We start from the raw sequence: 25,447 nt of genomic DNA, 5'->3' as shown, positions 1-25,447 counted from the left end.
CTCACTGCTTGTACTACAAGTGCTCTCTTCACCTCCCCCTCTCATGGACTTCTCTAATCCCTCTTATTACCATTTCCCTCTTGGCCAAGGAGCCAGAAAGGCTGCCAATGCAAGTCCCAAGCGTTGACGTTTTTACGGTGTGAGGTAAGTGTTTTTAAAAATAATTTTAAATAATGATTGAGTTAGTAATCTTGTTCTGACTGCGTTGCAATGTGAGCATTTCTGCAAAGCATCTCATCGGACAGATGAAACACTAAGAAAGCGTACTCCAGGGTTGTAATTCTTTATTATTTGTATGCCTTTCAATGCTTGCATGCAAGTTTTAATCTTAAGAACTGAGGCATTTTTTTTGTTTCGTGACAAGTTAATGCGCTGATTAGTTGACACTTGACACTGTTCCTAAAGTCACGCCGGTGCAGCGCTAGCATAACATACGCTAGCATGTTGATGCAAAAATAAACCATTTGCAGCCAAATGCATCAAATCGTTTTATTAAGATCTATACCTGGATCCGATTCGACCTAGCAGGTACAGGTTGGATTTTACGCAACAACAAAAATCATAACAATATGACGCTAAGCGGCTAACAGTCAAGTTTACTTCGCCCATGCTGATGACGTCACGATAAACCCCTTCTTCAAATTAGCCGAGTTAGCTGGTAGTTAGCATGGTGGTTAAAGTGTAAAATGAAACCGGGCGAGGGAGATACTTCGTCCGAAAATTCCACGCTTACCTACTTCCAATTCGAGTCGCGCCATATGGCCACGCGTGTAAGCATCAATTAGTGTGCTGTGTTGACAATATTGGATTAGCCAACTGCTGTTAGTAGTTAGCAAAACATTGCGGAGTCTGACGCTTGTGGGCGGATTCTACTACGTGAAGTTGATTTTTTTCTAAACTTCTTCATTTGTTATTTATATTTTTCTTCCCATGATTTTTTTTATTAAAATATGTAAGGTAAGGCTAAGACGAGCAACACAAACAGTACAGAGAAAAAAAAAGATAAAACTGTATATAAAAATGCAAAATACGACAGTACGGATTCTACTACATACAGTACTAGTTTTTTTTTTAAACAAACATTTATATTTTGTATTTTAATGTTTGATTAGATGCATGTATCAGTAGAATAAAATGAGATACAAAAATAAGTAAAGCCAAATATATTCTGTATATTGTATACTGTAAAAAATGCAGACCTGGAGGCAGTGTTCCCTCTAAACTGCGCGCGTGCGCAATTGCGCACTGCTCGCACATTCTCAGCGAAAAAGAAAATCGAGCCAGCGCACAAAAATCAGGGCTCAAAATGACTAATTAAGAAGCGACTTAAGTCAAAGTTACAGTGCATGAAGGTCAAAATACACGGGTTCCACCGACGTTGTGTCCTAAATGCGGTATTTTGAAGTCGAGTCGAAGTAGAACGAAGTTGAGTAAAGTCAGTAGAGTTTGTCGAGAACTGGCTTCTCCGGCTCGGCTCACTAAAAGGAACCGGCTCTTTCGGGTCCTAAACGGCTCTTCAGGTTGTTTTTGCTTCTTTAATCCCAACATGACCAAATATTATGTAAAATTATGCACAAAATGATTTAAAGGAAGGGGGGAATAGAACAAAAAAGAAAAAAATACCAAAATGAAAAAGTAGCAAAAAGCTGAGAAAAAAGGAAGAGAAAAAAAGAAGGAAAAAATTAGAAAAAAGCCAGACAAAAAGAAAAGAAAGAAATATAGGAAAAAAGTAAATAGAGAACAAAAAGAAAAAAAGTAACAGCTCGGAAAAAATAAACACAATGAGATTTTTTTAAAGGAATTTTTTTTAAAAAGTAGAGAAAAAAAACGGAAAAAAGAAGAAAAAGTTTGTGTTGCATTCAAATAATTTCCAATGATATCAAGTGAATGTTGTTGCCAACATTGTACTTCCACTCAAAAATGTGATTAAATACAGTTCTGTATCGTACAACCGACGAAATAAGCCCCGAAAAATGTTAATATTATACGACAAAATATATCAGGAAATAAAAAGAAATGAATATCTTGTGAAAGAATTGTAAGAACGAACGACGTTTGTAGGCCGTACAACCTTTGCAATGAGTCAATTCATTCAAAAGAGAAAAATCATTTTGCATTGCCGGAAACTCAGCAAAATGTAACCTGATGTCAAGTTTTGGACATGTTTGATAATGAATTATCTTGCCACACTTGGGATTATGGTTGCTCACTGTTGTTTCAAGCGTTGCTCACCGACTTTGTGTGAACGCTCAGACCCGTAAGGAAAATGACAGGGAACATTGCCTGGAGGGCAGATTCTACTATGTACCAGTTACGTTTGTATTACAAATATCTGTTTTTTTCTCTTACAATTTACTTTTTAATAGAAACGTAACAGCAAAGCTAAATAAGTAACAAAATAAATACAGATAAAATTATGTAATATAAATGTTTAGAAAAAAATGTTGATTCAAAATCTGAAGTATTGTACTTGGGGCGTTTCTACTACGTACTGTACAGTACTACTGTGGTAAATTTTTCCTAACAAGAACATATTTCACGGATATTCATGTTTTTATCAGGTATTTTCCTTCAGAAATGTACAAGTATGGCTAAAGTAAAATAAATAAATAAGTACAGTAAAAGATATATGTAAAGACGTCCAGGGCAGATTCTACTATGTACTAGTAAGTTTTCCTCACAAGTATATTTATATATTTTTATAGTTTTTTATCAGATATATTTCTGTAGAAAAATGTTTATATATATATATATATATATATATATAAAATCAGTAAGGCTATAAAAAGATACAAAAATATGGATAATAAAACATATATGTAAAGAACTCAAGGGCGGATTCTACTACAGTATATAGTGTACATTTTTAATGATTCCTAACCAGTATATATTTTATGGATTTATTAATCAGTTTTTCTGATTGATTTTTTTACATAAATTTATCTGTAAGGCTAAAATAAGATACCAAAAGAGTACAGTGAAAGATGCATGTAAATAGTTTGAGGAGGATTTTACTACGTTATGTATTAGTTACGTTTTGTACATTATTATTTATTTTGTATTTTTTTTACAGAAAGGCTTTGTTTAAGCTAAAATGAAACACGAAACAAGTATAAAAAAGAGATACATTTAAAGATGAATGTAAATACGTAGTTGTTGTTTTTTCAAACTTGTGTCTATTTTTTACAATTTTCATTTTTTTACCTTTAAAATAAATGTTGTTGAATTTTTAAAAAGAACAGAAGAATTGTGTATATAAAAATGCAAAGTAATTAAACAACGCATATGCATATGTACACTAGGTTTTTTTCTTTTTCTCTGTTATGTTTCAGAATTTTTTTATTGTGTATTTTGTTTACAGCGATGTATTGGTAAAGCTTTAATGAGCAACAAAAGAAGCACAGCAAAAATGTAAATGTATTTAAAAATGCAAAGTACTTGACGCTGGATTCCACTACATTCCAGTTTATTTTACGTTTTTTTATTGATATTTATGTTTTGTATTTTTGTTAGTAATTTTTAAAGAGAAATACATATGTAGAGCTAAAAGAAGGACAGCATATATATATATATATATATATATATATATATATATAAATACAAAATACATTTCCCGGGAGTAAATCAAAATTATTGACTATTTTTTTCTGCGTTTTTCTTTCTTTTGAAGTCAAAAGTAAATGTGGAGTCGAGCAATTTGAAGTGCCGGAATTGCCCCCGTCTATGGCCTGATCTGTGATCGAAAAAGAGTGGGACGAATATTCTGCAGATAACCAGGATGGAGGACACCCGATCCAAACCTGTCACTCCAGAGCCAAGCCCCGTACCAAGTCCCGCTCCGAGTCCTGTTCCGAGTCCTGCGCCCAGTCCTGCACCCAGTCCCCTTCTGGACAGAATAACTGTGCCATCGGCAAATCATGTGGAGGTAGGCTGAGCTTTGATTCCTTATTATCATTTTTTTTACTGTGTTGTACTAATACGCTTGTGCACTTATTTATTTACTAAAAAATAAAAAATCCTAACACTTTAAAAGCCCGCTAAAAATCAAAATATAGTTTTTGCACTCTGTTGCACGCTCTCTCAATATAAAAAGAATGATGCAGTAGAACAGTGTTTTTCAAGTAATTTGCCATGTGACCTTGTGTAATACTGCAGGAAATTGCCCAATTTCATCTTTGAAAAAAAAAAAAACACGCCATTTTATAGTATCTTTGCTTTCTTCCTGTGAATCTCCCGCGTACTGTAAAACAAATGACCTCAGTAGGTGGCAGCAGATTACAATTTTATGTTGGTATTTCTATTTCTATCTGCTCATCAAGTAGTTAAGTATACTTTATAGCATATTACCGTAAATTCTGGACTATAAGCCGCTACTTTTTTCCCTAACTTTCAACCCTGCGGCTTATTCAGCGATGCGGCCAATTTATGTAATTTTTCTCACGGCCGCCAGCGGCGCTCGAGTGTTGCTTCCATTAACTTCCCTGTCACAGCCACTGTTTGGGATGAAAGCTATATTATTATTAATAAAGCTTTGAAAACTCTCTCGGTGTACCGTCTTTCTTTGTAAATATGTGTAACCCATGTATAATATGTATTTGCAACTGTATATTTTTGTAATGTATTTATTTTAGACACTTATTCTGATATGTTTTGCATGGGTGAACGAAAAATGAGGGGCGGAACAAACGCGGGGTGCCGAGTTTAAGTGGGGCCTGCTAAAGGTGAGGGACAAACAAGGAAAGAAGAGGGGGTAAAAAGTTGGTTAAAGAAAAAGGAGTTGCGTGAGTAAATGTGTTCATCGGATATATTTTTCACACCCTTACCTTTGGAAATATACACTTTTTTCCTTGGATTACTTTCAACGGGACCCGGACTCTGCAGGTCTGCATCAAACCTTAAGTACCGATATCATTTCCCGTTCATTTTGCCGGATGTGATTTTTGGACTGTGGACTTTAATGAAGGACATTTAGTTTCAATCGCGGGACTTGAAGTCGGGTTTGGGCTAATTTTGTGTTTGTGTTACATGTTTATATGTGGGCGCATGCGGCTAATATACCGGTGTGGCTTGTGTATGTACAAAATCGGTTTTCCTCTTAAAATGTGGTGGGTGCGGCTTATAATCAGGTGCGCTCTATAGTCCGGAATTTACGGTACTTTCTCCACGGCACTTACCCCTAATTTCTTTTCCATCATAAGTGTCCCTAATTTATTAACCCAATTCACTGTCAATAATGTATTTTACCGTCGATGGCAGTAGATAAGGTAATGCCATCAATAGCAGCGAACGAGTTAATGAACTCTGAATTTGGAATATAGTTCGGCTAATTTTTTCATGTGTTCTGAGTCTTTCTACCGAGCACTAACCCAAAATGTCTTATTTATCGATAGTGTTTTTAACCTATTAACTCATCAACAGCCATCGTCGTCTTTAACCATGGCAGCAGTTGACGTAATGCAAAAATACGTCTAGAGTCGACAATAGCAGCGAATGAGTTAATGAACCCTGAATGTGGAATATATTTCTGCCCAGCACCTGAGCGTGAACCAAATCCAGGTGGTGGTTCGGCGTTGCTCCAGTCCAAATGTCACCGAGGAAACTACTTATTTCCTTCCCCGCCATCCGGTGGTGGATGCCGGCACCAATACGGAACCGCCTCTTGTGTGCTGCCCGTTGCTTCACAGATTTTGCCCTTGTCCTCCAAGAGGCCTTGTGGCATCTGTCATTACCAAAGGTAAGCAAAGAGCATCTAGAACACGTGTCAGAATCCGGTCCTCGAGGGACGGAGGTCTCCCAAGTTTTAGAGCAGGGATGTCAAACTCAATTGCACAAGGGGACAAAATTCAAAACACACTTAAGGTCGCGGGCCAACCAGGATAAACATTTATTGAACACCCTTAAACTGAATGTTTTTGGAACATAAATAGGAATAAAAACAGGCAAGAATATTCAATTTAAATCTTAAATCACTTATACAGTATTTATTATTTTGCTGTAAATAAAAATAGCTTGTTAAATGATACAACTTAGAACTTAACTTAAACAACTTAACATTAAAATAACATTCAAATTCATTCGCTCCTATGTCAATGTACATATTAAAAAAAAACTTAAATATCCCAAAAGATTATGCTCTCCTTAATATATCTCCTGTCAAAAGTAGAAATATGAAAATGCTACACAAATTATTTTGTAAAAACGTCACAACATTCTGAGAACAGGGAGCCTGATGCGTTTACCTTTGGCGCAGACGGAGTAGGGCGAGAGATGGGAGGGAGTGCTTGCACTCTTTGCATAGCTCCACCCATCCCTCCCACTCACCCAATCAAATCACTTTAAGTTCTCTTCCGGTGTTTTGGCGTATTTACAATTTGTTCTGTGGATTCATCAAAAAGTATCTGAACGCTGAACACAGATTATATAGTGAGCTTTTATATAAAAAATTCTTTAGCGTTGTACAGCCAAAACGAGTTTTTTTGTGTGACACCTTGACTGTAAATTGTAGTGAAAACGTGGCCTATATATTCTGAAAAGTACTGCTAGTAATTTAGCTTTGGTTTGGCTTTGCGTGTATCTGAACAGGATCAATGGCTCATGACAATAATGTTAAATGGTCTTACGAGCCGCTGTGGCCCACGGGTCGGGAGTTTGACACATGTGTTTTAGAGATATCCTTCATTAAACACAGATGAATCACATAAAATGATTGTGATTTAGGGTTTTTAATTTATTTGGTCCCCTGAGGAAAATTTATTTTCGCTGACTGTACTGGGGGGTACAGCCTGTGCTGTCGCAGCAGAACGTGCGGAAAATGACCCATTTACAGCACCTGGTATTCCCATCCGAGTACAAACCAGGTTAGGTTGTTCTCAGGGTGGTATAACTGCTGGTATCAATGCTTGAATTTTAAGGTAGTTTTTTCTAGGTTTGAAAAGTGCTTACATTTTAGGCGAAACACTTGTAAATGCTTGAAATTGTTGCCATGTTTCTTGGGTTAGGTGTTGGGCTAGGATTAGGGGCTTAAGATAAGGGTTTTAAACTTATTTTATGGTTCCAAAATAGGATTGGCGCTAGAGTTAATGGCTAAGGTCTGGGCTCCTTATTAGGGTATTAGACTGAGTTTAGGTTTCTGAAATACGGTTGGGGCTAGGGTAACATCCAGGGTTAGGTGTAGGGTTAGGAACTAGGGTTATAGTTCCATATTAAGGTTTTGTAGTCTTCCAAAATAGGTTTAGAGCTAGGGTTGCAGTTTGAAACAGGGTTAGGGCTAGGGTTACAGCAAGGGTTATGTGTAGTTACAGCAAGGGTTAGGTCTAGGGCTAGGGTTAGAGCTCCTCTTTGGGCTGCAAGTTAGGGTTTTAAACCAATCTGGGGTTTCTAAAATAAGGTTTGGGCTAGAGTTAGGGTTTGAAACTAATGTATAGGCTCCCGTCCTTTTGATCGGCGCTGGATTTCTTGTTTTAATGGTACTGTAAAAATTGGAAACTTGGCTTTGAAAGTCTTGAAAAAGTAGTTGAATTTGGCCATGAATAAGTTGTAAGAACTTAAAGACATGCAAAGCTCACCCTTAGTCATGACCGTAAATGGTAATATGTATTTCCTCTTTTCTAGTTCTTTTGGCTGCTGTGCTCTTCGGAGTGGTGTGGTCCGTCACGGAGGACGAATGTCTCCCTGGCGGTAATCTGTTTGGCATCACGGTGCTTTTCATCTGTGCGGTCATCGGTGGCAAACTTGTGGCCCTCATCCGACTGCCCAGACTCCCACCGTTCCCTCCACTTCTTGGTAAGAAGAGAGAATGTAACAATTCAGCTTTCGTCAAAAGGGTCATAGAACAGTCATGTTTTATCGTTTGTCACCACTCAGAAAACGATCTAAAGAACACAAAATTAAGGTTGATGACTGATTACATGCATTCTTGGCATTCTTATTAGTCCTTAAAGGGACAGTGCGAAATATGTATTACCTTCTAGTAGTACAAAATACTTTCATTCAGTAAAAAAAATATTTAAATAGTAGGCAAGAATACATGAACTATCATGGCAATGTTAAATTTTATTAAAAATAATAATGGTCGGTTGGTTGGTTTGATCCCTTAACCACTAGGGTGATGGGGGCACCATTTCCTGTGGTGTGTCTTGGGCAAGCACAGCCTGGTGGCGCCCGTCCCTCTCCAGGCCAACATATATTTCCGCCCGGTTTCGAACCGGGGACTTTTAGCGTGTTAGGCAAATGTACTAGGTTAAGGAATTTGTATTTCTTTTGGATAGAGGAATTCCTACCTACTAGTCACCGCCATGTTTGTCTGGTATCTTGCTGCTACGCAGTGCTCTGTGGCACTGGTTTCTGTTCACATTAGACAATACCGAGTTCAAATACTACACACTGGGGCTTAAGGGGCAGCAGTAGCTCAGGAGGTAGAGCGCTCGTCTTGGGATCAAGGGATCCCACTTCGAATCCCGGCTCGTCCGTGTTACATGTCGAAGTGTCCTTGGGTAAGACACTGAACCCCTAATACCCCCAATAAGCAGGTTAGCGCCTTACATGGCTGCAAGGCCGCTATTTGGAAATGTGGAGCACATTGCACATCATGTTTATGCAAATAAGTAATGACATTTTATTTATGACTAAAATCATTTATATATCTGAAATGCCTAAAATTCCAGATTTTTTTTTTATACATCGTGATCGATTTATGACTTGTCATATTTATGCCAACGAGTTATTACATTCCGATTTCTGACTTCAATAATTCACATTTCTAAAATTCCCAAAATTCCCTTATAATTTATGATTGATTTCAGACCTCTCATATTTCTTCAAATGAGTCATGAACTTTAGATATATGACTGCAATCATTGCATTCTTAAAATGCCTAACATTCCTGAAATTCCTTTGTGAATTGGGAATGATTCAGGGCCTGTCAAATTTATGTAAATGAGTTCTGAAATCATTATTTGTGACTTCAATAGTTTCCGTATCTGAAATGTCTTACATTCCTGGAAATCCCCCAAATGATTATTGCTTTATGACCTGTCATATGTATGCAAACGAGTCATTGAATTATGATTGCTTTCTGTAGTTAGCATAGGCATATAATTGCAGTTATAAATCCTAATTTATAATTGGTTGTCTAAAAAAATCACAATGTAATTACATGAAACTTATTGTGTGAAATTTAAGTCAAGTCAAGTCATTTTTCTTTGTATAGCCCTTAATCACAAAGAGTCTCAAAGGGCTGCACAGGTTATTGCACAGACTATTATTTTAGACTATCATTACACCAACCCCTGATCTGGAACCAACATGAGGGCAAGGAAAAACTCAAAAACCTCAACATGAGGAAAATGAAGAAACCTTTCAGGATTACCAGACAGCAAAGGATGTTGCAATTACAAATAATAGAGATATTGTCCACAACATCTTGAAACATTAAATCTATATAAAAGAGAAGCTACTTAAGGCCAGTATTTTGATATTGTGTAGTGTAACAATATGAAATAAAACAATAATAAATATTGGATTACTACTTGTGTGACTGTGATTACAATACTATACAATTGTTGAGCCTCTGTGAAACTGAAACTTTGTGAACTTGAGCATCGTGAGAGGTTGATATTGTGGATTGTTTTCCCACTTGCAGGTATGCTGCTCATGGGTTTCGCGCTGAGAAATATCCCAGTGATAACAGACGGAGTTTACATTAACTTCAAGTGGTCGGCCTCCCTCAGGAACATCGCTCTGGCCGTCATTCTTGCCAGAGCCGGTCTGGGTTTGGATCCCTCGGTAAGGTATTGTGTGGGAACATTCTCATGCAGACCGTGATACGTTCACGTTTTGAATGAGGAGAAAAAATGACTATCTAAATGGAATTGGGAATACAGAATAGGTACAATCTGATTGAGGACTGGGATCGGTTCTGACTATCCCGTTTTAAATCCGTCACAATGGCGCCATCTGCTGCTCGTTAGGTATCTAGTTACAGAGTAGAATTAAATAGGCGGTCTTTATTGTCATTGAATAAACAGGGTTGGGTAGGGTTACGTTAACTTGATTACTTTCAATTACTTTTGGATTACTCCAATACCAAATATGCTACTAAAAGACAAAAGAAACTAAATATGAATAAAATTACTACAACGGCAAAAATGATGTTGGCAAGCTGTTTGGATTTATTTTCATTTCATTTCTGTCGCATTTTATGTTCGTTTTGCCGGAGATCAAAGCCAGGAGAGAAAGCTTACCACGTGTTGTGAGTCATCATTTTATTATTTAGTTTCTTCCGTCTTTTATTAGCATATTTTGTATTGGAGTAATCCAAAAGTCATTGAAAGTAATCCAGTTAAAGTAACCCTACCCAACCCTGTGAATAAACGACAAGGTGTGTATTGTCTACAATGAGATTAGATGTGCCACACCAGAGTAAACATGTAATAAAAGACATAAAGAAAAAAGGGATTAATAATATAAAAATCTTAAATTGCTGGGCCGGTTGGCTACCAAAATTGCTGTTCGCATTAAATCGAAAATGAAAACCAACTTCTGGAAAAAAGCAGAGCATTTGCTAGTAGTGTACGCAAATTGAGATTGACTTAAATCGGATGTCACTTGCATTAAGAAAAAAGGGGAAAATAGTTTTAATTGCACATAATATTGTTTTTTTTTTTGTTTTATTAATGAAAAAATAATTTTAGAAATTTGTAAAATGCTTTAAGAAAAATGGACCACATTGCTATATTTTTTCTTTAAATATCCTTCTAGCATATAACATAAAATAAATCGTAAAATTACAAACGTGACTTTCTTTCAAATGAGTAAACTTTTCTTGGTATACTCATTTAAATTTCTTTTTTGTGAAATAAAAATTATCTGCATGTAAATCGACTGCTTTTTTAATTCGCTCGTTTTCCAAAACGCAGCAAAGCGATTAAGAGCGCCACGTCTGTTGTAGCTATTTTATCTTAGAGAAATATTATCGCTTTTGTGTGGAAAAAAAAACATTTCTTCATTTTTGTTAGTTGTTTACCTTGAGGACATTATGAAGAGGTAGAGAGGAGACACAACCAAGTTGTTTATAAAATATCTACCGTAAATTCCGCACTATAAGCCGCTACTTTTTTCCCAAACGTTCAACCCTGCGGCTTATTCAGTGATGCGGCCAATTTATGTAATTTTTCTAACAGCCGCCAGCGGCGCTCGAGTACAAAAGGTAAGATTTAGAATATATGCGCCGAGGAAGACTGCAACAACATACCCTCATCATGGAAATTGCAAAAAGAAAGTCACATGACGCAGCTTTCAAGCTAAAAGCAATCGAGCAGTCCGATAAAGAAGGAAACAGAGATACTGCATGTAAATTAATTTACATGCTAGCGTGTTTGAGAACAAGGGAAAGTGGGACGACGTCTATATGACCAAGTCTCTTTCCCCTACTGGGGAAGACGACTTTGAAGACGTCGTTAGAGGAAGATGAGGACGGTGTACCGTCGTTTCTACAAGTACGGTATGTTTTTTTTAACAGACCCGTTTACTGTGTTGCGAGCGTGTTGCTAGTAGCGTTTTGCTACCCTTCACAGGCACAGTTTGGGATGAAAGTTATAATATTATTATTAAAGCTTTGAAAACTCTCTGTGTATCGTCTTTCTTTGTAAATATGTGTAACCATGTATAATATGTATTTGCAACTGTATATTTTTGTAATGTATTTATTTTAGAGACTTATTCTGATATGTTTTCCACGGGCGAATCGAAAAGAAGGGGCGAAAACAAACGGGGGCTGACGGGAAGTGGAGTAAAGGTGAGACGTGTTTGTGGACGCAGCGGACAATAGTGGATATATATTTTTCCCACCCTCACCTTTGGAAATATACATTTTTTTTCCTTGGATTATTTTCAACGGGACCCGGACTCTGCAGGTCTGCATCAAACTTTAAGTACTGGTATAATTTTCCGTTCATTTTGCCGGCTGTGGTTTTTGGACCGTGTACTTTATATTCAGTTACATTCGCGGGACACGAGGTCGGGTTTGGGTTCATTTTGTGATTGTGTTACGTGTTTTAATGTGAGCGCATGCGGCTTGTATACAGGTGCGGCTTGTGTAAGTACAAAAGCGGTTATCCTCTTAAAATGTGGTGGGTTCGGCTTATAATCAGGTGCGCTCTATAGTCCGGAATTTACGGTATATATTCTAATAAGGAACACAAATGCTTCAAATTTTTCTAATAAGTTGTGTCGGCTGATTGATACTCATTGTGTGGCGTCGAGTGATTAACTATCAGATCTTTTTCATTCTATCGAGTCGATAACTGATGTCATATTGACCCAATCGTTATCGTGCATCCCTCGTGAATCTAACCTCACGGATTTTGTGTCCTGCCAGGCACTAAGGAAGCTGAAATCGGTCTGTTTACGAGTGGCAGTGGGTCCGTGCGTCATCGAGGCCTGCACCGTCGCCCTGGTGTCCCACTTCCTCTTAAATTTACCCTGGGTGTGGGGCTTCATACTCGGGTAGACGTCTTCCCCTTTGATGTCTGATATCACTCCCCCAAATTCAGATGATTGACTCGCTTTGGTTTTGCAGCTTTGTGCTTGGCGCAGTGTCCCCGGCAGTGGTGGTCCCCTCCATGCTGCTGCTGCAGAAGGACGGTTATGGCGTTGAGCAGGGAATCCCCACCGTGCTGATGGCGGCGGGCAGCTTTGATGATATTCTCGCCATTACGGGCTTTACGACGTGCTTGGGCATAGCTTTTGCCACAGGTATGAATGTTAATGGCTCAGGGCAATGCAAGCTTTTTAGATGAGATTAATCAAATTGTATTTTGTATACTATTTGAGGTATGTCACAAATTGGGATCTATAATCTAAAAGAATGATTGAACTACAATATCTCATCTCATTAGCTGCACCGCTTATCCTCAGTAGGGTCGCGGGGGTGCTGGAGCCCATCCCAGCAATCATCGGGCAGTGGGCAGGGGACACCCTGAACTGGTTGCCAACCAATCGCAGGGCACACAGGGACAGATAACTTGCTCATTCACACCCAGGGACAATTTGGACCGGCCAATCCACCTGAAATGCATGTCTTTGGAATGTGGGAGGAAACCGGAGTGCCCGGAAACCCACGCAAGCACAGGGAGAACATACAAACTCCTCACAGGAAGTCCGGTAGCTGGATTTGAACCCACACAGGAGGTTCCCAAGACCTTATAACTGTGCCGCACACGCGCTAACCACTGCGCCGCCGTGCTGCCCTGAACTACAATATGAGTATAAAAATATGAAATTAAAGGGACAGTGTGTAATAATTCACCACTAGAGATCGTAGCTCAAAATGGAGCAGAAGTGAGTGCATTCAAAGAAGACACGACAGAATGCCCAAAGGATACGATCTCGTAAAAATCAGTAGCCTACTTCCAGTTTTTCTTGTGTGAGCAAGGGTGAGTTTCAGCCAGTGACGGGACATAAAAGGGGGTTTTGATTTCCAGGAATGACAAGAGAAGACACCTGGAGCAACTGAAAAGAGAACCTAGCTGGAGTTGGTCAGAGCTGTTATAAGAGGTTGTGTGGAAAAGCAGGAGAAGCTACTAAAAAGGGCAGTCAAGAAACTAGTTTGTCAAGCATCAGGACCCTGATTTATAGAACTCAGCAACATTAGTGGTTAGAGAAGGAAACAGTGGGAGGAGGATGAGTAGCAAATGCTTGAATTACATGCATGGCGGGGCCTTCGCTCTCAAAATGCTGGTCTACTAGTGACCCCAAGAGCCAAGAAAAGAACCGGAGGTTCAAGAGTATTCTCCATTCGGGCCCGGTGTTGTGGAATGCTCTTCCCCCTGAGATTCGATCTGCAACCTCCAGTGGAACTGTTATATCTAGGCTTAAAACACACTACTATTCTATCGCATATGAATAACCTATATGTTGACAATATCTGTGTATTATTTGTTATTGCAACATCTGTTGCAGTTAGGTCCTCCTGGAAGGGGGATTACCTCTTGTACGGTCCCTTCTCAAGGTTTCTTCACTTTCCTCATGTTGAGGTTTTTGAGTTTTTCCTTACCCTCATGAATGTGTTAGATCAGAGGATGGTATCATAATAGTCTGTGGTCTGTGCAGCCCCTTGAGACTCCTTGTGATTAAGGGCCAAACAAATAAACGTGACTTGACTTGACTGTGGAAGTGACATTGATGGATCCAGCAGGAGTAGTTAACAATAACAATAGCGGCTTGCAACAAATGCCTAACATGAGTTGCTTAGCAAGGAAACGGAAGGAAAAAATGTTGAAAATTTCAAACACCGGATGTCTGATTAATATGTATTCATTAATTGATTCATTCATATTGGCTGGCAACCAGTTCAGGGTGTCCCCTGCCCAGTCCCCGATGATTGCTGGGATGGGCTCCAGCACCCCCGTGACCCTACTGAGGATAAGCGGTGCAGCTAATGAGATGAGATGATTCATTCATTCATTCATTTTTTTCTCCAAATCCTCAAAATACTCTTTACGTTAAAGCACCACATATGTGAGTGTGATTTTAAATTCTTGAAAAGAAAGAATGGGATTTAAAAAAAATCTGACTAATTCATTAATCAAATCATAAAATAATCTAATAATTAACTCTATTTTTACCATTATTATTGCAGTCAAGCACGGCGGCACAATGGTTAGCGCATGTGCGGCACAGTTCTGAGGTCATGAGATCGAACCTCCTGTGTGTAGTTTGCATGTTCTCCCCGTGCTTGCGTGGGTTTCCTCCGGGAACTCCGGTTTCCTCCCACATTCCATAAAAAATACATGTTAAGATAATTGGCCGGTCCAAATTGTCCCTAGGTGGCAATGAGCGAGCGAGTTGTCTGTCCCTGTGTGCCCTGCGATTGGCTGGCAACCAGTTCAGGGTATCCCCTGCCCACTGCCCAAAGATAGCTGGGATGGGCTCCAGCACCCTCGCGACCCTACTGAGGATAAACGGTGCAGATAATGGATGGATGGATGGATTATTGCATTCACATATTTATTTACTCAATTATTTATTTATTGGCCTTTCTCGTAGGTTCCACATGGTACAACATCTTGAGAGGTGTTCTGGAGGTGGCCGGTGGTTTACTTGCCGGGATTGCGCTGGGCTTCCTCATCCAGTACTTTCCCAGTCTTGACCAGGTACACAGACCCATTCACCACTCGGGTTAATTCAACCCCAACATTTACGAACCCATCATAGTAGATGGTTTTGTACAAAACAAATCTCAGAACGCTATAGATAAAATTCAGACTATAATGTACTCATCGGCTGCTTTGTTTTTGTTCCTGTAGAAACATTTAGTCATGAAGAGATCCTTCCTTGTGCTGGGCCTGTCCGTTTTTGCTGTGTTTGGCAGTGGCGTGGCTGGATTTCCGGGCTCCGGCGGCCTCTGCACTCTGGTATTGGCGTTTCTGGCTGGCTTGGGATGGGGAACGGAAAAGGTAAAGCCTTCCTTTGTGGCTTTTGGCAGAGGGAACGTTAAATAACGTATCTCCTGTATGTCTTTCCAGGTACGGGTGGAGGAAGTGGTGGGCTGGGCCTGGGACGTGTTTCAGCCGCTTCTGTTTGGATTGATCGGAGCTGAGATAAGAGTGTCTGAGTTGGAGGGACACACTGTTGGTGAGAATTTAATGTTAGATTTTTCCCTTCGAAAAAATTGTATTGTTAAGATACGTTTGTGCTGGTATTAATAGATGTGTGATGCAAAATATGGTATACCCACGGGATATGTCATGAATCCGTTCTGAGGTGGGAATCACAAAGTAAAATCAACGTATCACGGGGGTTAGACACTGTGGCAATTGGCTAATGCGTTATGAACCCCAGCTACCTGAGATGAAACATTAAAATAACAAAATAGTATACTGCAACTACTACTTGCACGTCATGAATGTGCCTATGATTAAATAAAATTGTAATTTTTTTATTTACCGTAAAATCCGGACTATAGAGCGCACCTGATTATAAGCCGCACCCACCAAATTTTGAGAGGATACCCGCTTTGGTACTTAACACAAGCCGCACCTGCATATAAGCCGCATGCGCCCACTTTAAAATATGTAACACAATCACAAAATTCACCCAATCCCGACTTTGAGTCTCGCGACTGTAACTGAATATGAAGTAGACAGTCCAGAAATCACAGCCGGCATATTGAACGGAAATGATAACGGTACTTAATGTTTGATGCAGACCTGCAGAGTCCGGGTACCCGTTGAAACTAATCCAAGGAAAAAAAGTCTATATTTCCAAAGGTAAGGGTGGGAAAAATATATATCCACTATTGTCCGCCGCGACAACAGGTCTCACTCACCTTTACCCCACTTTCCGTCAGCCCGCGTTTGCTCCGCCCCTCTTTTTTTATTCGCAAAACATATAAGTGTCTCAAATAAATACATTACAAAAACATATAGTTGCAAATACATATTATACATGGTTACACATATTTACAAAGAAAGACGGTACACCGAGAGAGTTTTCAAAGCTTTAATAATAATATAACATTCATCCCAAACCGTGCCTGTGAAGGGTAGCAAAACGCTACTAGCAACACGCTCGCGACACAGTAAACGGCTTAGTCAAAAAATACATACCGTACTTTTAGTCATTACTCATAGTCTGGTGGCCAGGATTTGCTAGACTTGTTTTTGCTACCTCGGTAAACCGTCCTCAAGATTGTCTACTCTTTGACACTTTGATTTTTGCAATCCGGAGATGGAATAAGAGCTTGCTCTGTCCACTCCACGCATCGGCCCGGTATTGCAGTACCTCCGGGAACGGTGCATTCGCAATGATCGCAGCAAGGCTTTAGGGCTAGGACCTTAGCTTGGCCTTTTGGCTGAGAGTAAGTGTCCCGGCTCCTAGGCTTTGTAGCGTATTATGAACTGACCGATAACGGATAATGGATAATGAATAACGAAGATAGATCAATAACCCTTAAAAACCCCATTACGGTAAACCATCCTCATTTTCCTCCTTATAACTGACGTCATCAAAGTCGTCCTCCCCAGTTTGGGAAAGAGACTATGCCATATAGACGTCGTCCCACGCTCCCTTATTCAAAAACACGCTAGCAACACGCTCGCAAAGTAAAGTTTACGTGCAGTAGCTCTGTTTCTTTCTTTATCTGACTGCTCGAGTGCGTTTAGCCTGAAAGTTGCGTCATGTGCCTTTCTTTTTGCAATTTGCATGATGAGGATATGTCTACGCTAATTTAATTTGTGCACAAGCTAAGAAGTTGCAGTCTTACTCGGCGCATATATTCCACCGGTCTAAATCTTACCTTTTGTACTCGAGCGCCGCTGGCGGCCGTTAGAAAAATTACATCAATTAGCCGCATCACTGAATAAGCCGCAGGGTTGAAGGTTTGGGAAAAAAGTAGCAACTTATATTCCGGAATTTACTGTATTTATTTTATTTTATTATAAAAAATATACATATAAAAGAAAGAGAATCAGCGCTGTGGTTAGCGAGTGTGCGGCACAGTTCTGAGGTCATGAGATCGAACCTCTTATGTGGAGTATGCATGTTCTCCCCATGCTTGCGTGGCTTTCCTCCGGGCACTCTGGTTTCCTCCCACTTTCCATAAACATGCATGTGAGTTTAATTGGCTGGTCCAAATTGTCCCTAGGTGGGAATGAGCGAGTGACTTGTCTGTCTCTTTGTGCCCTGGCAACCAGTTCAGGGTATCTCCTGCCCACTGCCCGAAGATGGGTGGGATGGGCTCCAGCACCCCCGCGACCCTACCGAGGATAAGCGGTGCAGATAATGGATGGATGGATGAAAAATATATATATAAAGGAAAGAGAATATTTTATCTATGTTTGTGTAACTCGAGGTGGTATGGGGGAAGAGACGGTGGATTAAAATGAGAACCGATCTTAAATTTACGATGATATTTATGCCCTAAAAAGACAAAGTTGCTGAAATTGTTTCATCGTTTTTAATTATAGCCCCGATCGTCCATTGGTTACCACCATGAAACTTCGTAAGGGTAGCGATTCGTGTGCCTTCATCATATTTGTCGCAAGACCGTTTACATGGTTTTCATGTTTTTGCTTCTCCCTTTAGCGTCACTGCAAGTCTTAGGATCCTTAGGGGACAGATACAGTTAAAAACAGTCATTTATCTTCGACTCAGTCACACAAGATTTTTGACAGAATGAAAAGAAAGGAACGCATTGTAGGAGGGAGTTCAGCCAATAGTGCATCGGCATTTTCATAAGGCTGTGACCTAACCCAATTGCAAACCAGCATTTTATATGACGTTGCCCAATAACTTATGGGCAACTTAAAGAGGTAACTCGTCGTACGCATGATCATTATTTTATAACGAAAAAAAAAAATCCCGTCAGAATAAATTACTATTAAAATAAATGTTTTTGCAGACCTGTATAGTTTTAAAAAAACTTTTAAAAAGATTTTGAAAGCTGTATAACTTGATTTTTGTCGCTGTTAATCAAGAAGTATTTTGATGGTACATATGTTTTTTGGCGAAGGTCTGGGAATTGCGTCTCTGCTCATCGCCTTGCTGGTCCGACTGCTGTTCACCTATGTTTGCGTTCTCTTCTCCGGCTTCAACATCCGAGAAAAGCTGTTTATCGCTCTGGCTTGGATGCCTAAAGCCACTGTGCAGGTAAAAGCTCCCATAGCCGTTTGCCTTTTGATGACTTAAGTGGCCTTGTTCAATCCAGAACATCAAAGACAACAGTCAAGCTTCCTTTAGGCATGTGGGAGCGCCAACATCACGCACGTTCATTCTCCATACGATTTGTTGCGATTATAGACGTTTGAAGCACATTAACACAGGATCAAAACACATCATATGGTCCACCCAAAGCTTATAGTTTATAGCAGCCCATTGATAGATAGGAACATCTCGAATAGCAGCAAGATAGCGACATTATTTTAGTCATCAAGAATTTTTTTTTATCTTGATCGGAGCTGGATTTCTTCCTTTGAAGGTACTGAAAAAAATGAACAATTGGCCTTGAAAGTTCTTGAAAAGTTCTTGAATTTGGCCAGAAAAAGGTGTACAACCCTGAAGTGCGCAGAGAAGTAGGAAGTGTGAAATAACAAGGGATTACAGTACTAGTAAATGAGTAAATATATGTAACCGCGGTGTACCTGTCCCACCAAAGATCCACATTCACGCTGGACTGGATGATGAGGTTTTTATTACAGTTTCTGCAGATGAAATGAGTCACAACATTAGCTTCTCTGCTGGCTTTGATCTCTTTGATCTCGTTGGCAGCTCTCTCTGTAGACTGCCCAAAGTATATCAAAGAGCTTTCTTTTCAATTTACATAAAATACATTTTAGAATATCACAATGCATTTTTACATCCATTTTAACAAGATACTTTTAACAAGAGATCATATAGTGGTTTTTTAACGTTTACAATGAATTCAACATTTTTCTTTAGTCTGAATTTTAACCAACATCATCCTTTTTTTATATATGAGAAAATAGAAAGAAGAACAATAATGAGTATAAAAACGGATACAATTTACCTGCAAATGAAATGAGTCACAACATTAGCTTCTCTACTGGCTTTGATCTCTTTGATCTCTACAAGGGGAATTAACATTTTAGTACAACAGAAACAAAATGAAAATAAATCCAAACAGCTCGACAACATCAATCACATTACTGTGCATGTTGAGAGATTTGTCAGCTGTGGTTATAATGTTTAAAATTACCTTTTTGGGGAGCACCAAAAGATGTGTCTTACCGTTGGCAGCTCTCTCTGTAGACTGCCAACAAACCTCGCCTCCCGGTCACATGTCAGAAGCCAAAACCAAACCCTACCCCATACCAGCAGGTGGCACTGTTGGACTCATCATTGCAGGACACTTACCAAAAACTACACATATTTCAGCAGGAATTTCAATAAAACAAAAGTTATTATTACACCCGTTACATATATATCAACCATATTAAATCTCAGCCATTGAGAGACTATTTTTTCTCCCCAGGCCGCCATCGGCTCCACAGCTTTAGACATGGCCAGGGTGAAGAAAGACCCTCAGATGCAGAAGTACGGCATGGACGTGCTGACCGTAGCCGTTCTCTCCATCCTCCTCACGGCGCCGGTCGGAGCCCTGATCATTGGCCTGTGCGGACCTTGCCTGCTGCAGAAACCCAGAAACTCAGCCTGTGGTGAGCGAGTCAAACCGAATTTATCAGCTTTTTTCTTAGGTAGGTAACGTGTCTGAGTATTTGTCAACTCAGGTTTAGATTTCATCACCTGTGTCTCGTAGACAGTCAATGGATCCAACAGGAATGTAGCCTGGCTAGCCTTCCTTTCAATCATTGCATCTGTGAGTGCAGTAGAAAGAATCTGTGGTTTAGAAATAGAGCTTCCTTGCACATTTTGGGGGTTTCTTGTCACAAAATATAAAATCTTTTGGTCATTTGCGCACCCTTTGAAATGGCAGCAAAGAACCCCAACGTAATAGTTAATTCAAAAAATAACTGTTCAACAACAATTATTGATTTTTTTTCAAGTACTGTAATTAATATGACCCAATTGGGTTTAAGAAAACCCAACAAATCAAATTCAGTGACTCGTGGAGCAGGAGAAGATGTCAATCAATTTATGAAATCTAAACTTTAAGTAGGACATTTTGTCTAAATTAAAACTATTATTTTACAATTGTCTTTTTTTTGAATGAAAATACAAAAACAAAGCCATTTTGTATGTACTATTGAGTAGGGATTTCGGGGGGGACAAGAAATTGGGCCATTGTGTTTGTATTATTGGGTATTTTTTGTTTTTTGGAAAAAAAAAAAAAAAAAAAAACTCATTAGAAATCAAGCTATTTGGTTTGTAATACTAGGCACTTTGGTTTTTGTTGATAAAACTATTATAAGAAAAAATCTGCGAATTTTGTTTGTACAGTTTTTTGAGGGGGACTACAGCCTAGGCCGTTTTGTTTATGCTATTGGGTAAATTCTTTTAATCAAAAAATTGCATTATTATATGTACCGGTACTCATCCATTTTGTTAAGAATTTGAAACAATTACCGATAGTCCATTTCATTTTGAGACTTCAACTATTGGGTCAATTTCAAAACATTTTTTATCTATCTATCTACCCTGGTCATATCCTTCGAGAGAGGTGACCGACAGCAAGACCAACTCATACAAAAACCAAGAAAATAAAAAAAGGAAAAGGTAGAAAAACGCAAACAAAAAATGTTATGATCATGGCCAACCCAATTGTCGAAACACCCAAACAAGTTAGGCACTTCGGCACCTAAGTTGGTCATGCTTTCGTCCCTCCAGATGAAACGGGACACGAGAAAGCGGCCCTGTCACTCGGATCAGGGTGACACAACATACTCCTCTGTTCAACAGCAGGGCCTGACGCCTTTCACTGGTTTACCCCTGCCGTATCATAGAACAAGTCCAAACATCCCACTATCCTTTCACAACACCTCTCCACTCATTCCTATCATCAACAAGATCTCTAGCTTCCACCATATTTAGACCTCTCTCCTCCAGTGCACTCATAACACCATCCATCCACGTCAATCACGGCCTTCTTCTTGGTCTCCTTCCATTTACTTCTGCTCTTCAACATTCGCTCCTCATCCATCCTCTCCATGTGTCCAAACCAACCGAGTACTCTCTTATCCACACGCTTGCTCAGTTCCACTACTACTCCAGTTCTCACAATTTCATTTCTCAATCTATCCAACATGTTTACTCCAGAATTATGCCATTTTGTTCAACACTGGGTAATTTGTTTCAAATAACTACAAACATCAATATTATTATTATTATAAAACAATGGCACTAAATCGGGGCACTATTTTAAAAAGTATATATAAATAAATAATAATTAAAAAATGACATATCCTGAAACATGCGACTGGTTATGGCCGAGCTCTCCAGTGCCTCGCCAACATTTCCAAGAGGTCAAGTGGAGACACGACCAAGTTGTGCTACTACTTCTATATCAAATCTAAATATTTTCCAAATGCTTATGACTGTTAGCATTCTGATACTTATCGGCCTGATACTTATCGTGCATCCCTAGTTATAAAGAGGGTTGGGTAGGGTTACTTTAACTGGATTACTTTGAATTACTCAATTACTCCAATACCAAATACCTAATACCTAATAAAAGGCAAAAGAAACTAAATATGAATAAAATGATGACTCACAAGACGTGGTAAGCTTTCTCTCCAAAATGAAAATCAATCCAAACAGCTAGGCAGCACGGCGGCGCAGTGGTTAGCGCATGTGTGGCACGGTTCAAATCCAGCTCCAGACTTCCTGTGCGGAGTTTGTATGTTCTCCCCGTGCTTGCGTGGGTTTCCTCCGGGCACTCCGGTTTCCTCCCACATTGCAAAAACATGCATTTCAGGTGAATTGGCCGGTCCAAATTGTCCCTAGGTGGGAATGAGCGAGTTGTCTGTCCCTGTGTGCCCTGCGATTGGCTGGCAAACAGTTCAGGGTGTCCCCTGCCCACTGCCCGATGATTGCTGGGATGGGCTCCAGCACCCCCGCGACCCTACTGAGGATAAGCGGTGCAGCTAATGAGATGAGATGAGCTTGCCAACATCATTTTGCCCTTCCATGTATTCCGTTACTCCCCAAGCCTGCACAAAATGTAGTCATTTTATTCCTATTTAGTTTCTTTTGTCTTTTATTAGCATATTTGGTATTGGAGTAATCCAAAAGTATTTAAAGTAATCACGTTAAAGTAACGCCACCCAACCCTGGTTATAAATATTAAAACTGACACAAACGTTGCCCGTTCTCCTCCCAGGCAAGGCAGCAAGCGGCGACGAGGACAACGAAACGCCCGTCACCTACGAAAGCACTCTCTGACAATGCAGACGTCGAGGTTCTCATTGAACTCACCATTTTGGGATTGCATAATCAGATTACGTCCTGAAAATCCTCCCGGTCAACAATTTTTTCCTGTATTTATTAGTGTGGTAAAATGTGACTCAAGTTTTAATTTGAAAAAAAAAACTGGAATGACATGTCAGATATGTCAGCTCTCTTTTAGCCACCGAGTGGCTTGCTTTGTCTCGCTGTCTCCCAGACAGTAAGAGTCAATGACTAAGTTTACATGCAAGCAATAATCCGATTGAAAAGGGAATAATGGATTTCTGGAGCTGTCCGAATGAATCGTTTACATGCCAGCGGCAAAAGAATAACCCCGTATACATGGTATAAGATACTGAAATCCTTCGCTACTTTACTTCCTACGTGCATCATAAAATATTCCACAATCCGTTATCCCCAATCACATATTGCTGCAAGCGTGGGCCGGCTGAGTGCATTTTTATCGGCCTGGAGGCTCTTTTTTGCCATTCTGTCCACCCAAAGTGATCTGCACTTGTGTGGCTGCAGTCCATTATCCCCCTTCACATGCTGCTACAAGCAGCACACACTTCTGTAAACTCTGGCAGTTCTTTTTATACCATTACTGTAATTCCACTTAAAAATAACTGCACTCATGGAGCTGCTTTCCATTATCCCCAGTCCCATAATACTGGTATTGGGGGCTGGCAATTCACATTTTTCTGGTGCCCGTTGGCTAGTTTTTTCTGGTCTGTCCACCAAAAAATATATTTTTCTTGTGCAGCTGGGATCCATTATCCCAGATCACTATTGCCGCAAGCAGGAACTGAAAGTGCACACTTTTGTCGGGCCCGGCAGTTTTTTCCATTTCGTTTTTTGGCGTTACTATATTTCTGCCTGAAATGAACTGCCTTTTTCCCCAATTGTTGCGAGTGAGCACCGGCAGAAGGCACTTTTGGGAAGCGAGGCCTTTCTTAAATTAAATGCTCAGTTGTGACTGCAATCCATTATCTTTGGTCAACTATTGCTGAGAACAGGAATGAACTGCACTGTTTTGGCCACAATCCATTATCCCCAGTCGCTGGAAGCAGGGGCAGAGAGAGTGAATGTGTGTCAGGAGTGGCAGCTTCATTTTTCTGTTCTTGTAAGGACCCATGCGGCTGTAATCCATTATCCCTGTTCAATGATTGCTGTGAGTGGGTGCTGGCACGGCGCCTAGTAAAAATGAGAGGGCAGTCCATTGCAAATTTTCACATATCACGGGAGGTTCTGGTCCCCCAATTAACCGTGATAAACAAGAAATTGCAGTATTCCAATTACAAGAGAAAAGTAAGAATGAAAGGACTCTCTATCATAGCAATCGGAATACTGTCATTTGGATTATAACCTTAATCCGTTACATCATCGGATTACTGGGAAATTTCCCATTGGATTATCGCCTGCATATAAACATAACTCCTGGGTGAGTGACAATGTATTTATAACCACCGGTGATTTCCAGGCCACCAAGGAATGACCTACATCACTTTCACTTCAGAGTCAAAATGTTCTTTAAAGGAACTGTGAGACCACTGCATGTGTCGTGCAATCAGAAACGAGTGCTAAAAAAGCACAAAGGGAGAATACAAACTACGCAGACTAAAACAACCGTAAAGCACCATTAAAGAAAATATACACACTGTCCCTTTATTAGACTTTCTTCTTTTTATCTATTTGTCAAAAAGGGATTACCACTTACACTAAGAATGTTCTTGTATTGTGTTAGAAAGGGAATTCATGTTAATTTTTAAGATGTATTTAAGCGCTATTTTTTAACAAAAATGTGTAAAAACTCAGGACAATATGTACAGCGACCAAAAAAAAAGGATCAGTTTTATAAAGTATTTTTTAGACATTTGTCTTATGTTTTGGTACTTGATGTATGTTATCGTGTGCAGTATTAGAGAACTTATGAAATATCCACGTACTTGAGAGTTTTTTATCAAATAGAGAACAATAAAGTTTTTTTTTTTTTTAATTTGTGTCTCCTGCTTAGTCCTTCAGAATTTTACCATTTCTACACACTTAATTTGTTTGATAATACCACAAAGTTAGCTAGTTTCTAATAATTTTCCTTTCTCGGTTCACCAAAGGAAATAATTCCTACTGTAAAGTTTTAACATTTATTATACTGAAATCTGACTCCGAAGACACTTCACTTGTCTTGTCTAAACCCTTACAGTTGGAGCATGTTCAAAAGTCGGAGAAATTTAATCAGCCGAACGATGAGTAAAGTCCATGCATCAATTTGTTTAGCCTAATCAAAGAGTTGAACAAATCGGGTCTTTCTTCCGTGCCAAATTACAATCGTGTGGAGAAGAAGACGAGGGGGTTCCAGCATTGTCCCATGTTATAACCCATGCCGATGAAATGTTCACGCCCCATGACCAAGCCTGTGCCTATTGGTCCGATGCAAATTTCCCAACCATGATTTGAAGAATGGGAGGAGGGGTGATAGGTCATCGCCCTCTAGACAGAATGGTGCCAGGCACATACTCCAACACCCCAGGCGAGGTGAAAGTCATTGTTATCCGCACAGAATGGAAGAAAAGGCGCATTCCAACGCAAA

General features: G+C 39.6%; 1 protein-coding gene and 1 pseudogene across 3 annotated transcripts; both read left to right on the top strand.

Annotated features, from left to right (window-relative positions):
* Nucleotides 1–19: 19 nt before the first annotated feature.
* Nucleotides 20–24,815, top strand: LOC148360549 (sodium/hydrogen exchanger 9B2). 3 transcript variants are annotated; one of them, XM_088341409.1, is made up of 13 exons: nt 20–144; nt 3,671–3,925; nt 5,533–5,734; nt 7,612–7,782; nt 9,641–9,783; nt 12,377–12,504; nt 12,578–12,753; nt 15,046–15,152; nt 15,306–15,455; nt 15,525–15,633; nt 18,512–18,648; nt 19,991–20,174; nt 22,796–24,815. In XM_088341409.1, exons 2-13 carry the CDS (start codon nt 3,779–3,781, stop codon nt 22,855–22,857), a joined length of 1,716 nt encoding a protein of 571 aa, XP_088197535.1. In that variant the 5' UTR covers nt 20–144; nt 3,671–3,778; the 3' UTR covers nt 22,858–24,815. The 3 variants fall into 3 exon arrangements, with proteins under 3 accessions (XP_088197535.1, XP_088197533.1, XP_088197534.1); XM_088341407.1 differs by having other exon boundaries at nt 19,991–20,213; XM_088341408.1 differs by lacking the exon at nt 20–144 and adding an exon at nt 652–770 and having other exon boundaries at nt 19,991–20,213.
* Nucleotides 16,665–16,804, top strand: LOC148360550 (U2 spliceosomal RNA; annotated as a pseudogene).
* Nucleotides 24,816–25,447: the final 632 nt, after the last annotated feature.

Source organism: Urocampus carinirostris, chromosome 8 (assembly GCF_059441175.1).
Source record: "Urocampus carinirostris isolate Australia breed hairy pipefish chromosome 8, RoL_Ucar_1.0, whole genome shotgun sequence".
Classification (NCBI taxonomy): domain Eukaryota; kingdom Metazoa; phylum Chordata; class Actinopteri; order Syngnathiformes; family Syngnathidae; genus Urocampus; species Urocampus carinirostris.
This window is presented reverse-complemented; position numbering and strand designations above follow the sequence as displayed.